Genomic DNA, 13,811 nt, shown 5'->3' with positions numbered 1-13,811 from the left:
TTTTTTAGATTGAATTTATCAGATTTTCTTTTTCCTAAAAGATTTTCAGACAAATTTAACATTGTCTTTCTCGCTCTACAAACCTTATTTACCTGCTTTTTATGTCAAAGTTGTTTATTTTTAGACATATTTATTAACTAATGTTAATTATTGTTTATCTTCTTTCCTCAGATTTTGCCAGCTTTATGTGTCCTCATATACCATACGGATATAAACGTAAGTTAAGAAGCAGCTTAAATGTGGGATTTTGCTCTTGATAGGACTGAAAGGGTTTTTATATAAGTGTCAGCATACATTTTATCAACTTGTCGAGTTTCTACAATGTAGATACAGTTTTCAGAAATAGGGTTAAGCTTAAATTAGGTTTGTAGCTTAAATCTGTAAGTGGTAATAGCCATACAGCAAAAATGCTCACTTTTGAGAAACTACTGCATATGTAGTTTATTTCTGTCATTATTAAGTAGTGTTTTTAAGCATTAATATTTGTAAAGCAGTAAAACCTCATGAAACACCTTACTTTTTAAAAAAATCTCACTGGTTCTTACAACAGGTAGGCTAGATATTATCCCATCCCACCCCTGCCCCGCCCTTTTATAGAATAAGAAGAAATGGACTCTCAGAGAGAGGTTAAATGACTTATCTAAAGTGGAAGAGCTAGTAAGGGTCAGAGTCAATATTCAAACTGAAGTCTTCTCATAACAGATCTTGGGTACTTGTCACAAAACCATGCTGCCTTTTTATGCTACAACCTTTTTAGATATAGTATTGAAGAATATATAGTTTTAAATGCAAGGCATTTTTAGATGATTTTTTTTTCATTATATTCAGATTTAGTGAAGCATTTACTGTCTACATTCTGGCAAGTTTGATACTATCTAGGCAATCAGAAAATTCTCCTAAACCAGTAAGGTAAATTGTTACTCTTCCATGGAGTAAAACAGTGGATACCTTTTGGTGACTAGTGTTGATCCAGTTTCTGTTATTCTAACTAATATCTCTTTCTGATTTGTTGTATATTTGTGTTTTGGTAATCTTATCTTTATTCACATACACGTAACATGTACATACATATGTGTATATGTGTGGCAGAATTGTGAATTGTGTGTAATTTATCATTGGGATGAAGAAAATACATCTTTGCTTACATTTCTCACAAGGCAATATAATTTATATATAAAAATTCTATCACATTAGCTCATTTGCAGATTTTAAGCTCTTGGGATGGAATCTTTTAAAGGTAGCTAAAGTCACTTCATGTTTGACACAGCCTAATGTCATTAAAATGAAGTTAAAACATGTTTATATGCTGTCTTATTTCCAAAATGAATATAAAGTAACTTAACAAAAGACATATAATATCTGTAAAGGAAAAGTAAAATTTATACAGAAGTTTAGTTGTTGCTGTTGAAAGTTTAGTTGTAAGCTTTCTGACAGCGAAGATTAAAAGGGGAATAAGCAAAATATCTGCTGTTTGCCTCAGGACTTTCCCCCAGAACATTACAGAATTAATTATAGGCAAATAAAAGCTTTCACCATCTGTTGGTTGTGTTTATGTGAAAACTGGGGTATTAAAGTGCCAGTGTACTGTAGTTACAGATACATTGGTCAAGTTTAGCAAACACTCACAAATTGTTCCACTTAAAGCCAAAATTGTGCCATGAATTGTATACTCAGTGATAACACATAAAGAGACTGTGCCTTCTAAGACCTTAACATTAAAAACGTAAAAAGAGTAAAAGGAAAGAACTTATGTCAAGAAATTGCTCTGCTGGATCTCTTTCTGTAGTCTCCTTTTATCTTACCAGTATCCTTGTAAGATAAGTTTTTGTTTGTTTGTTTGTTTGTTTTTTTTTTTGAGATGGAGTCTCGCTCTGTAGCCCAGGCTGGAGTGCAGTGGCCGGATCTCAGCTCACTACAAGCTCCGCCTCCCGGGTTCACGCCATTCTCCGGCCTCAGCCTCCCGAGTAGCTGGGACTACAGGCGCTGCCACCTCGCCCGGCTATTTTTTGTATTTCTTAGTAGAGACGGGGTTTCACCGTGTTAGCCAGGATGGTCTCGATCTCCTGACCTCGTGATCTGCCCATCTCGGCCTCCCAAAGTGCTGGGATTACAGGCTTGAGCCACTGCGCCCGGCCGTAAGATAAGTTTTATTCTATTTTACAAATACAGAGATTGAAACCCAGTGAAGTTAAATAATCTTTCTAAAGTCATACAACGAATGAGAGCCATACCTGAGAACTGAAGCCAGGTCCAAGGCCTGTGCTTTTTCATACCATGATCACATATTCAGTATAATCCATAGGCTCACAGTGAAAAAAAAAAAAAAAAAAAAAATCATACCATGAGCACTTAAACACAAAACATGGTATGAAAGCCAACAAGAAAAAAAGTACGATAGAGGAATGACAAAAGTGCTGTATTATGGAATCACAGACAATTTTGTCTGGTGAAGCAGAAAGCTTCATTGACAAAGTAACATTTGAGACGAGCATTATAAGGAGACAAAAGTGGGGCCAGAGCCAAAGATTATTGTGTTCATAGTTAGCATTTTTTGAGTTTAAAATCAGCCAGGCACTGTTTTAACCACTTTTGATATGTTAACCCATTTAATTCTTACAAAAGTCTTGTGAGATTGGTACTCTCATTATCTCCATCATCTACAAACGTTGTAAGAGAAGCAGAGGTACTTAAGTAATTTGTCTCACATCATATACCTAGGATGAATAGGATCTTGACAGGTTGAGAGAAAGTCATTTCAAGAACATGGGGGAAGATACTAAGGACTCAAGAATACATGGAGTTTTAAGAGAATACAGGTAGATAATAACCTAATATATTTGCTAAGGAGTTGATTTGCAGAGTCTTTGATTCTTTTTTTTTTTTTTCCCAAGATGGAGTCTCGCTCTATCACCTAGGCTGGAGTGCAGTGGCGCAATCTAGGCTCACTGCAACCTCCGCCTCCCGGGTTCAAGGGATTCTCCTGCCTCAGCCTCTCCAGTAGCTGGGATTACAGTGTACACCACCACTCGCTGCTTATTTTTTATATGAGTTTTTTATTCTATATTAAATAGTTTTAAGTTTATCTTGTAACGAGTAGAGTCATTGTATATTTTTTAAATTGTGAAATGATATTTCTGTTTTATACAGATAAAATTATCTGTAACAAATAACACATAAAAGGTATGGAAGGTTTGGAGGGGGGTAAGTTTGAATGTAGGTAGATGTATTTTGCTATCATAATAGGTTTAGGGAAATCGATGAAGGCATGGGCTCTTATTAAATTGCAATGGTAGGAATGGTTAGGGGAGAAAAAACTTTGAGTGTTAAGAAATAGAGTAGAACTTGGAACTTGTTCCTCAGTGGTGGTATTTTGCAAAAGCAAAAGACAATACAGATTTTGGATTAGTCAGTATTTAAGGGATTGATGAAAACCTGGGCATTGAATGAGATTGCCTGGGGGAGGCTGTATTTTGGAAGGAGGGCTAAAAATGTAACTGAGGAATTCCCTGCATTTCAGCAATGGCAGCAAGGGAAGAAGAACCAACAAAGGAGTTTTTAAAAGTAGTGTGATGATGGCTGGGCACGGTGGCTCCCGTTTGTAATCCTAGCACTTTGGAAGGCTGAGGCGGGCGGATCACTTGAGGTCAAAAGTTTGAGACCAGCCTGGCCAACATAGCAAAACCCTGTCTCTACTAAAAATACAAAAATTAGCTGGGCATCGTAACGCGTGCCTGTAATCCCAGCTACTCGGGAGGCTGAGGCAGGCGAATCGTTTGAGTCAGGGAGGTGGAGGTTGCAGTGAACCAAGATCTTGCCACTGCATTCCCGCCTGGGCAACAGAGCGAGATGCTGTGTTAAAAATAATAATAATAATTAAATTAAGTAGTGTGATAGAAGCATAAACTATGGAACAAAGAGTGGGGAAAAATAAGGCAGAGATTTAATAGGTTCTAGGTCGTATAGTCTTGTCTAAAGAACTACATATCCTTTTTATGTAGCAGATAAGGAGCCAGAGAATAAATGGTCAAATTTTTATTTTGGGTTGATAGCTCAAAGGCTAATATAGCTCAAAGGCAAGAAAATCGCTTGAGCCCAGGAGTTCAAGTCCAGCCTAGGCAACATCCTGGGACCCCATCTCTAAAAATAAAAAATTAGAGACTACAAGTATCTGCAGTTTCAGGGTGCCTAAGACCCAGCTGTAGCTTACCTTCTCCCAGCCTTTGAGATACTGTCATGGAGTCCCCACTGAAAACGGTTAATTGATCTCAGTCTACAATTTCATTATTAGCTAGAAAAAAAATAGTTTTCTGCTAATAATAGTAACCATGTAATAGAGAAATATCTTAAGGCATCATGTCGTTTTGCACAGGATTCTGTTTTGTGGACACAGTTTATTTAAACACACTATTATGGATAGGCATTTAGGCTATTTCCTGAATTTTGCAAATGTAAAAGTATTATACCAAAGACTAATACTTATATATGTGTGTTTTCATATATTGGAGGTATATCTTCAGGGTATGTTCTTAGAAGCAGGATTGCTGGGTCAAAGAGTGAATGCATTTGTAATTTCGTTGCATACTGACAAATTCCCTACTGTAAGGGTTGTGCCATTTTGCCTTGGTATTTGGGAAGGTTTGTATTCTTGTTCTAGTGGTAACTTTTATTCTTTTATCTTTTCTTTTGTACTGTTTTGACAGTTTTAAACAACCTTTTTCGACTCCTTTATCTATTATGTAGTGTATGCAGTGATGCATAGCTTACTGTGTGCATTCAGAAGTGAAAGTGGCTTTCTCAGTATCCTTGCCAAGAGTGTGTTGTCACATTTAAAATTTTTGATCATCTGATAGGTGAGAAATAGTATCTCAGTTTTACTTTGCATTTTACTTTTTATGAATGAAGTTGAACAATTATTTCATTTGTTTAAGGGCCATTTTAGTTTGTATCTTTGCGAACAGACTAGTCATATTTACTGTCCGTTTTTCTGTAGGATTTTTGGTCTTTTTCTTAGGTTTTAAGAGTTCTTTATATATTAAAGATATTCTCTTCCATACTTAAAATACTTCCCTAGTTTGTCTTTTGTCTTTGAGCATGATATTTTGCCAGGTGAACTTTTTGTATATAATCAAATTCATCAATCTTTTTTTAATTCTATCTACATTTTGTCTGAACTATAGATGTTTTATGTTAGAGAAATATCTATACATTCCTTTTTTTGGGTGTTCTATCAAGGACACTAAAAAAATGTGATGAATTTTTCAGTGTCTATAGAGAAAATTATATTTTTCTCCTTAAATCTACTATTAAAACTTATATTAATGATATTTTTAAAAATTGACCCATCCTTGCATTCTTTGAATAATTTCACTTGATCATTTTATGTTAGTTTCTTAATGTAGTACGTGATTCTGTTTAATATTTTATTTCAGATTTTTACATCAGCATTCATGTTAAGTGATACTGGTTTGCAGTTTAGCTTTTGTTCAATTTATTAGGCAATAATTGACATTAATTACAAATACTAATATTAAATTTAATTATATTAATACAGTTAGTTAATGGTGCTATCATCTTGATGTATTAGGTTTTATACTTTTATTGTTTTATTAAAGTTTAGATGTTAATGTTATGGTTCCTTCATTTTCTGTACTCTGGAACAATTTATATAGCATCGAGTCTGTCTGACCTTTGAAGATTTGATAGTTTCCCTCTTAAATCCTTTGGGGTTTTGGTACTTTTTTGTGGAATTAGTTTCGTGATAATTTTCTTTATTTTTGATGTGGAAGTTGGCTTGTTTAAGCACTCTTTCTAAAGGAGGTCAGTTTTTATAAACTATTGTTCTAGGAAATTTTTCACTGCATCTACGTTTACTTGCATTAAAGTGTGCAGGGTAGTTTTTATACGGGTTTTGTTCTAATTTATTATTTTAAGGGTTATTATCATTTCTCATTTTGTGTATTTGTGCCCCTTCCCTGCTCTTTTCTAATTAAATTAGGTAGGACTTTTTCTGTGTTTCTTAGTTTTTTGTGTTTTGTTTTGTTTCAGAGAACCAGGGTTTCAGTTTATTAGCTAGATCTGTGATTTTTCTGTTCTTTATCTCATTAATTGTGTATTTTTCATTGACACATCATAATTACCCAACATCCGTAGTTTGCACTGTGGTTCATTCACTCTTGCTATTGTGCATTCTGTGGGTTCAGACACATTTGTATAAATTTTTAAGGCTGTGAATTTTCCTTTAATCACTGTTTTAAATAAACCTCATAGATTCTGATGTGTGGCATTTTTGTTTTAACTTTTTAGAAATTTTGTTGAGTTTAGTCCAGGCATTTTGGCTCATGCCTGTAATTCCAGCACTTTGGGAGGCTGAGGTGGGCGGATCACCTGAGGTCAGGAGTTTGAGACCAGCCTGGCCAACATGGTAAAACCTCATTTCTACTAAAAACACAAAAATTAGCTGGGTGTGATGGCGCGCGCCTGTAATCCCAGCTACACAGGAGGCTGAGGCAGGAGAATCACTTGAACTCAGGAGGCAGAGGTTGCAGTGAGCCAAGATTGCGCCACTACACCCCAGTCAGGGTGACAGAGTGAGACTGTCTCAAAAAGAAAAAATAGAAATTTTGTTGTTGGGTTTTTTTGTTTTTTTGTGTATTTTTTTTTCACCCAAGAGCTGTTTAATATAAGGCTATTACATTTCTGTATAGAAAAGGCTTTTTTGGTTTTCAGTTTAGTTTAGTTTAGTTTAGTTTAGTTTAGTTTGAGACAGAGTCTGGCTCAGTCACCCAGGCTGGAGTGCAGTGGCACAATCTCGGCTCACTGCAACCTTTGCCTCCCGGGTTCAAGCAGTTCTCTTGCCTCAGCCTCCCGAGTAGGTGGGATCATAGGCACATGCCACCATGCCCTGCTAATTTATGTTTTTAGTAGAGATGAGTTTCTCCATGTTGGTTAGGTTGGTCTCAAACTCCTGACCTCAGGAGATCCACCTGCCTCAGCCATCCAAAATGTTGGGATTACAGGCGTGAGCCACCACGCCCGGCCGGTTTTCATTTTATTAATGTATAATTTTATTGCTTTGTGATAGGCTTATAATGTTTCTGACTTAGGTAATTTATTAATGTTTTCTTTGAACCTAATGTGATATTTGTACATGTGCAAGTTGTTGCCATTATTGGGGTATAAAGTTCAATATACATTCATAAGAGTTATATCTTTATTTTTTGCCAATTTGACTTCTCTCATATGACAGTAGTATGTTAAAACCTATCATTAGTATGTTTTTGCATATATTTGTGTGTGTGTTTATTCTCTGCTTTAAAACAGTGATTGCAAGGTTATTTGATTAATAGATGTTTATAATTGTTGTATTTTCATGATAATTTGTGGGATTTAACTTTGTAAGGTATCTTTTTCCTTTGTAATGCTTTTTAGCTTAAATTCTACTGGTCTTTTTACAGGATTACAACCTCAGCTTTCTTTTTATCGTTTATTTGGTATACTTTTGCTCATCCCTTTATTTTTAGCCTTTCCAAATTCTTTGTTTTATGTGTGTCTCTTGTATACAGCATGGAATTGAGTTTTGTTTTGAGAGCCAGAGCCCATTTGAAAATCTTTTTTTTTTTTTTTTTTTTAAATAGGTGAGTAGGCCCATTCACATAGGTTGATAGATTGATTTGAACTGTCACTTTGTGAAATAATTTCTGTGTGGTTTTTTTTCTCTGCTTAGCATACTTTTATCTTTTTCAATTTTCTTTTGGTATTTGGGGAGATTTGTATTTTTGTTCTAGTGGTTACCTTTATTCTTACACCTTTTTAATGCTCCTTTTTTACTATCTGTTTTGACAGTTTAAAATATGTTTTTTAACTTCTATCTCTTACCTGTGCAGTGATGCATGAGCTTATTCTATTTTCTCTTCTCTTGCCTCAGCCTCCCATTTTTTAATCTGATTCTAGACTTACCTGTTTTGCCAAATTTGGAACATGTTTCTTCACATTTTTTTCAGCTCCTCCTTTCCTTGTAGGGACTCTGAAGACACAAGTATTAGATCTATTTTCATTGTGCTGGAAGTTCCTGAGAGTTAATTTCTCTTTAATCTTTTTTTTTTTTTTTTTTTCTGTTGTTCAGTTTGGATGATTTCTATTGAAATGTCTTTGGGTTCGTTGATTTCTTTTTCCCCCCTCCATCATGTCAGGTTTTTTTGCTGAGAATTCTCATTTTAAATTTGTTTCAAATGTGTTCATAATTGTTCACCAGTGCATTTTTATGGTAGTTACTTTAAAATCTTATCAAGTCCTTGTCAGATAATTCCAATATCTGTGTCGTCTCAATATTGGCATATGTTGACTGTCTTTTCTCTTTTGAGAAATTCCTGGATCTTGGTATAAAGGGTTATTTTCCATTGTAGCCTACACATACTGGTGTTATGCTTTGAGACCCCTGTTTCTAGATAAATCTAGTTACCTGTTACTGCCAGGCTGGGCAGTAGCCAGACTTTGTTCTCACACACAGCATCTGCAGACACCTCCAGCAGGGAGGCCTCCTCACTTCCAGGGTGGGAAATGGGCTGGTAGGTGGGCTCTGCTCTTAGGCCCAGCTTCTATCCTCCAATTTTTGAAGTTGCAGTATTTCTATTTTTCTAAAACCTATAACATTTACAAATTCTTTTTCCACTCTTATCTCCATGTTTGTGTTAGTCCTTGATATACAATTAACATATGTTATAACTCATTTATCAATCCTGTTGCTGAAGTTGCCCCAGTCATCTGTTGAATGAAGCTCATGCTCTAGTTAAGGGATCAGTAAAATTTTCTGTAAAGGTTCAGAGAATATTTTAGGCTTTGCAGGCCATATAGTGTCTTCCACTGAAGTGGACTTCCCTCTCCCTTTCTCTGCTCTCTTTTACACAGTCTTGAGGCAAGAGGTCCAGACAAAAGCTAGAATTTAATTTTTTTCTCCTCTTACAGGTAATGGAAATTTTTAGTGTTCTCTGACTCTTAGTAATGCTGAAGGGGTGTGGGTTATATGTGTGGTTTTATTTTATTTATTCATCTATATGCTTTTTTGAAGGGTATGTGAATTCAGGTGCCTGCTATTATTTTAGGGCAAAAAGATGTGATGTCTTCAATTTGGATGACCTAATAGGAAACATCTTGATTTTGCATAAGCTACAACCAGTGCTTATATTCCTCTGTGACAACACCAAGCAGTGCCACATACAAGATCTGTGACTTTGAATGAATCACCAGATCTCTGAGCCTGTTTTCTTCTATGTAGTTGCAAAGTTGCAAAGTTAGGATGGGCATAGGACATGGTTTATACTCCAGGCTTTTCAGTTGGGGACACATTTCAGGAGATTTTCAAACAATTTTTTCCCCAGATGAAGTTAAAGTGCCAAGTCATTTCTTTTATTAGTTTACTTTAGTAGTCTGAAAAATTGTATTACTAAATATGTTGGAAAACCAGTAGAGTATATAGAAGACCTTTCTGTTCTCTTCTGAACTTAAAACAGCATGGTGTGTTGGCCTCATTCTTGTAAATAGTGTTTTTCTATGTGATTATTAGGTAGCTAATTTGTGAGGGCAGGGAGAATTACTTTTCTGCCTGTTTTTAAATGCATCTATCTGATACATAAATGCAGAAGTTGGAATAGAAGTTTTCCCAGACTTCTGTGTCTCATTTTTTGTGAAAAATGATCTGAGGTAGGCATTGAGAGACAGATAAGGTACTTTCTACTTAGTAGGTTAATCAGCTAAGCAGATATTTTTGCCGCTAAGCTAAAACATGAAATTTGCTTACTTTTTCTGTCACTACTCCTGAGGCGTGTTGAACATGTAAAGCAGTCAAACAAATATGTAAAATGGTTTTTCTTTTGTGTTTCCTGTAGATTCTTGTAGACACTGTTTGGGCTCTGTCATACTTGACAGATGGAGGTAATGAGCAGATACAGATGGTTATTGATTCAGGAGTTGTGCCATTTCTTGTGCCCCTTCTGAGCCATCAGGAAGTCAAAGTTCAAGTAAGTATTTTTAAATTCTTCTTATTTGTATAGAATTGTTTGCTATAACCAGTTAACTTGTACAACTAGGCTTTAATTCTATCTGTAAGTGCTTATCTTCCAGATTTCTTCTGCTAGTCCCTGAGCCTCATTTTGTTGATTTCCAAATCTTTATCTCACCCAAATTCGTTGCTGAGTTCCACCCTGTATAGCCAATTGTTCTTGACCCTTTATACATACCATCTAAGAACTCCTTCAAGCTTTCCATGTTTTACTAGACAGAAATGAAACGATCATCTCCCACATACCTGCTCTTCTTCCTTGTCTGCTTTCAGTGAACAGCATGGCCTAAGCTAGAAATTTTGATTCCTCCTTGCAATTCCCATTCCATTACAAAATCATTTCAATTCTTCTTATATAGGTTCAAATCTGTCTCTCCTTATCTATCTGGAACCACAGATTTAGTTCAAGACTCTGTCTTTCCCCCAAATACTTGGAATAACCTAATTTCATTTCTACTTTCTCTCCCACTCTAATTAGGGGTAGGCACTTGCTAGATCTGTTCATCCTACTTCTACCAAAGTGACTTTCTAGGTGGAAATGTGTGCCCATTCCAGGCCTTTATTAAAATATATATGTATTTTTTTTGAGATGGAGTCTTGCTCTGTCCCCCAAGCTGGAGTATGGTAGTGGGATCTCTGCTCACTGCAGCCTCTGCCTCTTAGGTTCTAGCGATTCTCCTTCCTCAGCCTTCAGAGTAGCTGGGATTACAGGCATGCACCATCACACTCGCTAATTTTTGTATTTTTAGTTAGAGATGGAGTTTCACTATGTTGCCCAGGCTGGTCTTAAACTCCTGACCTCAGGTGATCCCCCACCTTGGCCTCCCAAAGTGCTGGGATTACAGGCATGAGCCACCATGCCCAGCCTTAAGAAACTGGACTTCTAGCATTTTAATTTAGATTTATTTTTTTTATTTAATTTCCTTTTATTTTTTGAATCTTTTTCCAACCAATTTTCACACAATTTTTTTTCATGAAGTTTCAGTTTTTCACAAGAGACTATTTAAAATTCAGAATTGCTCTCAGACTTCTTGATGCTTTGTGAAAGGATGAAATAAGTGTTATTCACGCCTTGGCATTTTTACTTTTTCTCAGGATTATGAAAAATATAGAATCAGTCTTATAAGCAAATAAATTTATAGAAAACATTTTATCCCCACCCTAGACAGCAGCCCTCCGAGCAGTTGGCAACATAGTGACTGGCACCGATGAGCAGACCCAGGTTGTTCTCAATTGTGATGTCCTGTCACACTTCCCAAATCTCTTATCACACCCAAAAGAGAAGATAAATAAGGTAAGGCATATAATGTCCTCATCATGCTATTTCTCTTTCTATGTCTCATTTTTAACTGTCTCCTTGTTTCTATTGCTGCTTGTGTGTTTTTCTTAAAAACCACTGCAGTGAAGATGAGAATTATTAAATCACCTCTGCAAATGTTTTTCTTCAACTTTTTTTTTTTTTTGAGACAGAGTCTGTCACCCAGGTTGGAGTGCAGTAGCACGATCTCAGCTCACTGCAACCTCTGCCTCCTGGGTTCAAGCAGTTCTCCTGCCTCAGCCTGCCAAGAAGCTGGGACTACAGGCTTCCGCCACCACACCTGGCTAATGTTTGTATTTTTAGTAGAGATGGGGTTTCACCACGTTGTCCAGGCTGGTGTCGAACTCCTGACCTTGTGATCCGCCTGCTTCAGCCCCACAAAGTGCTGGGATTATAGGTGTGAGCCACTGCACCCAGCCTTTTTCAACTTTTAATTGCTTCTGGTAGGTGCTGCCCTGATCATCACAGAGTAAAAAACATTTTTAGACTACCTGTGTTTCTATTTAAATAGACTGAGCATAGCAACAATCATTAAATTGTAGCCACTTGAAAGTGCAGACAAAATCTGCCATTTGAATGGGCTGGTATTTTTGTTAAACAAACAGATCATAAAAATTTGATCTCCCAGCAAAATTAGATTGAATCCAAAGACGAGGTGCCTAAATTCAAGGATCATAAAAAATTACTCTTTTTAAGATTTCAAGCTTCATAGACAAGTTTATTATTAATTGTGTAATACGTACTTACTAGTAAAAAGTCTTCATGTCTGGCTTATTTCATCCAGCATGTTTTCAAGGTTCATCCATGTGTCAGAACTTCTTTCTGTGGCTGAATAAATACTCCCTTATATGTATACACCACGTTTTGTTTTTCCATCTTTCTGTTGATGGACACTTGGGTTGTTTCCACCTTTTCACTGTTATGAATAATGCTGCAGTGAACATTGGCATACAAATACCTATTTGAGTTCCCACTTTCAATTTCTTTGGATAGTAACTGAGAGTAGAATTGCTCGATCATATGTTAATTCTGGGTTTAGCTTTTTGAGGAACCACCAAACCGTTTTCTATTGCAGCTGCTTTACATTCCCACCAGCAATGTTACTAGAATTCTAATTTCTCCACATCCTAGCCAACGCTTATTTTCTATTAAAAATAATTATTGACATCCTAGTAGATGTGAAGTGGTGTCTCATTGTGGTTTAAATTTACATTTAGTTTACTGAAGTTTTGTCTGCCTAATATACTACCATCACCCAAACCCAGCAGAACTGATCATTTCTTCTTCGTCGTCATAACTATATTTATGTAGTTGCTTGACTATAATTTGACTGTTGAGTTCTTATAGAAAAGTATGGTGTCAAAAAACACATTTTAAAGATACATTTGTTCCAGTGAAGAGAAAGAAGCCAGAGACTTTCAGACTCTGAACCAGTTATTTTTACTATAGAAATTTTTAACAATATAGGTGATTTTTTTTTTTTTTTAAGTTAAATAAATGTATTCCATAACTGGAAACAACTGAGAAGTGAGGAAGCTGAGTAGAAGTCAGCAGAGAAAGGTTTCGGCCTGTGATGCAGTATGTTCTTAAGTGAGGGTATCGTAGGGGTAGAGGAAAATTTCATAGAAATGCTGTCTCGGCTTCAGCAAGCAATTAGTTACTTCAAAAATTTTTTGCCTTGAAAATTTGTTACTTGCATCTTGAGACCATCATGGGACCCCGGAAGTAAAAGTTACCAACTTGATTTTCTTCCCTCAGCATTTTTGTTTGAAACTTTTAAAATCTAACTGTGCAAGAATAGTATAGTGAACACCCATGTACTCTGAACACAGATTCAGCAATTATTAACAACTTACCACAGTTGGATGGCAAAATAAATTCAGTTGTGGAAGAGGAAGATACACATGTGATACTGACCTATAAACAGCTCACAGACGTTTTTGATGACTTCTAAATCCTTTAGTTTTAGAATATTTATGTTATGTAGACCCATGCTAGTTAGATGGTTAATTTCTATGGAATACTTGAATGACTATATCTTGTGAGTAAATGTTTTTAAAATAAAAAATTCACCTTTATTAGAAGTAGTTTTTAAGTAGTTTTAGAAATTCAGTTGTATAGTGGCTGGGCGCAGTGGCTCACGCCTGTAATCCCAGCACTTTGGGAGGCCGAGGCGGGTGGATCACGAGGTCAGGAGATTGAGACCATCCTGGGTAACACAGTGAAACCCCGTCTCTGCTAAAAATAGAAAAAAATTAGCCGGGCTTGGCGACAGGCTCCTGTAGTCCCAGCTACTCAGGAGGCTGAGGCAGGAGAATGGTGTGAACCCGGGAGGTGGAGCTTGCAGTGAGCCAAGATCATGCCACTGCATTCCAGCCTGGGCGGCAGAGTGAGACTCCGTCTCAAAAAGAAAAAAAAAAAAAAAAGAAATTCAGTTGT

At 36.3% G+C, this 13,811-nt stretch overlaps 1 protein-coding gene across 2 annotated transcripts in view; it reads left to right on the top strand.

The window, feature by feature from the left end:
• Positions 1 to 13,811, top strand: part of KPNA3 (karyopherin subunit alpha 3) — a 97,300-nt gene that overhangs the window by 75,880 nt on the left and 7,609 nt on the right. For both annotated transcript variants that reach the window (XM_005585866.5, XM_045377361.3), the window contains exons 10-12: positions 172 to 216; positions 9,882 to 10,013; positions 11,220 to 11,348. In XM_005585866.5, the coding sequence (XP_005585923.1) occupies positions 172 to 216; positions 9,882 to 10,013; positions 11,220 to 11,348 (306 nt within the window). The remainder of the gene's footprint in view (positions 1 to 171; positions 217 to 9,881; positions 10,014 to 11,219; positions 11,349 to 13,811) is intronic.

This window comes from Macaca fascicularis, chromosome 17 (assembly GCF_037993035.2).
Source record: "Macaca fascicularis isolate 582-1 chromosome 17, T2T-MFA8v1.1".
NCBI classification, from domain to species: domain Eukaryota; kingdom Metazoa; phylum Chordata; class Mammalia; order Primates; family Cercopithecidae; genus Macaca; species Macaca fascicularis.
The sequence above is the reverse complement of the archived record's forward strand: the minus strand, read 5'-3'. Positions and strand labels throughout refer to the sequence as shown.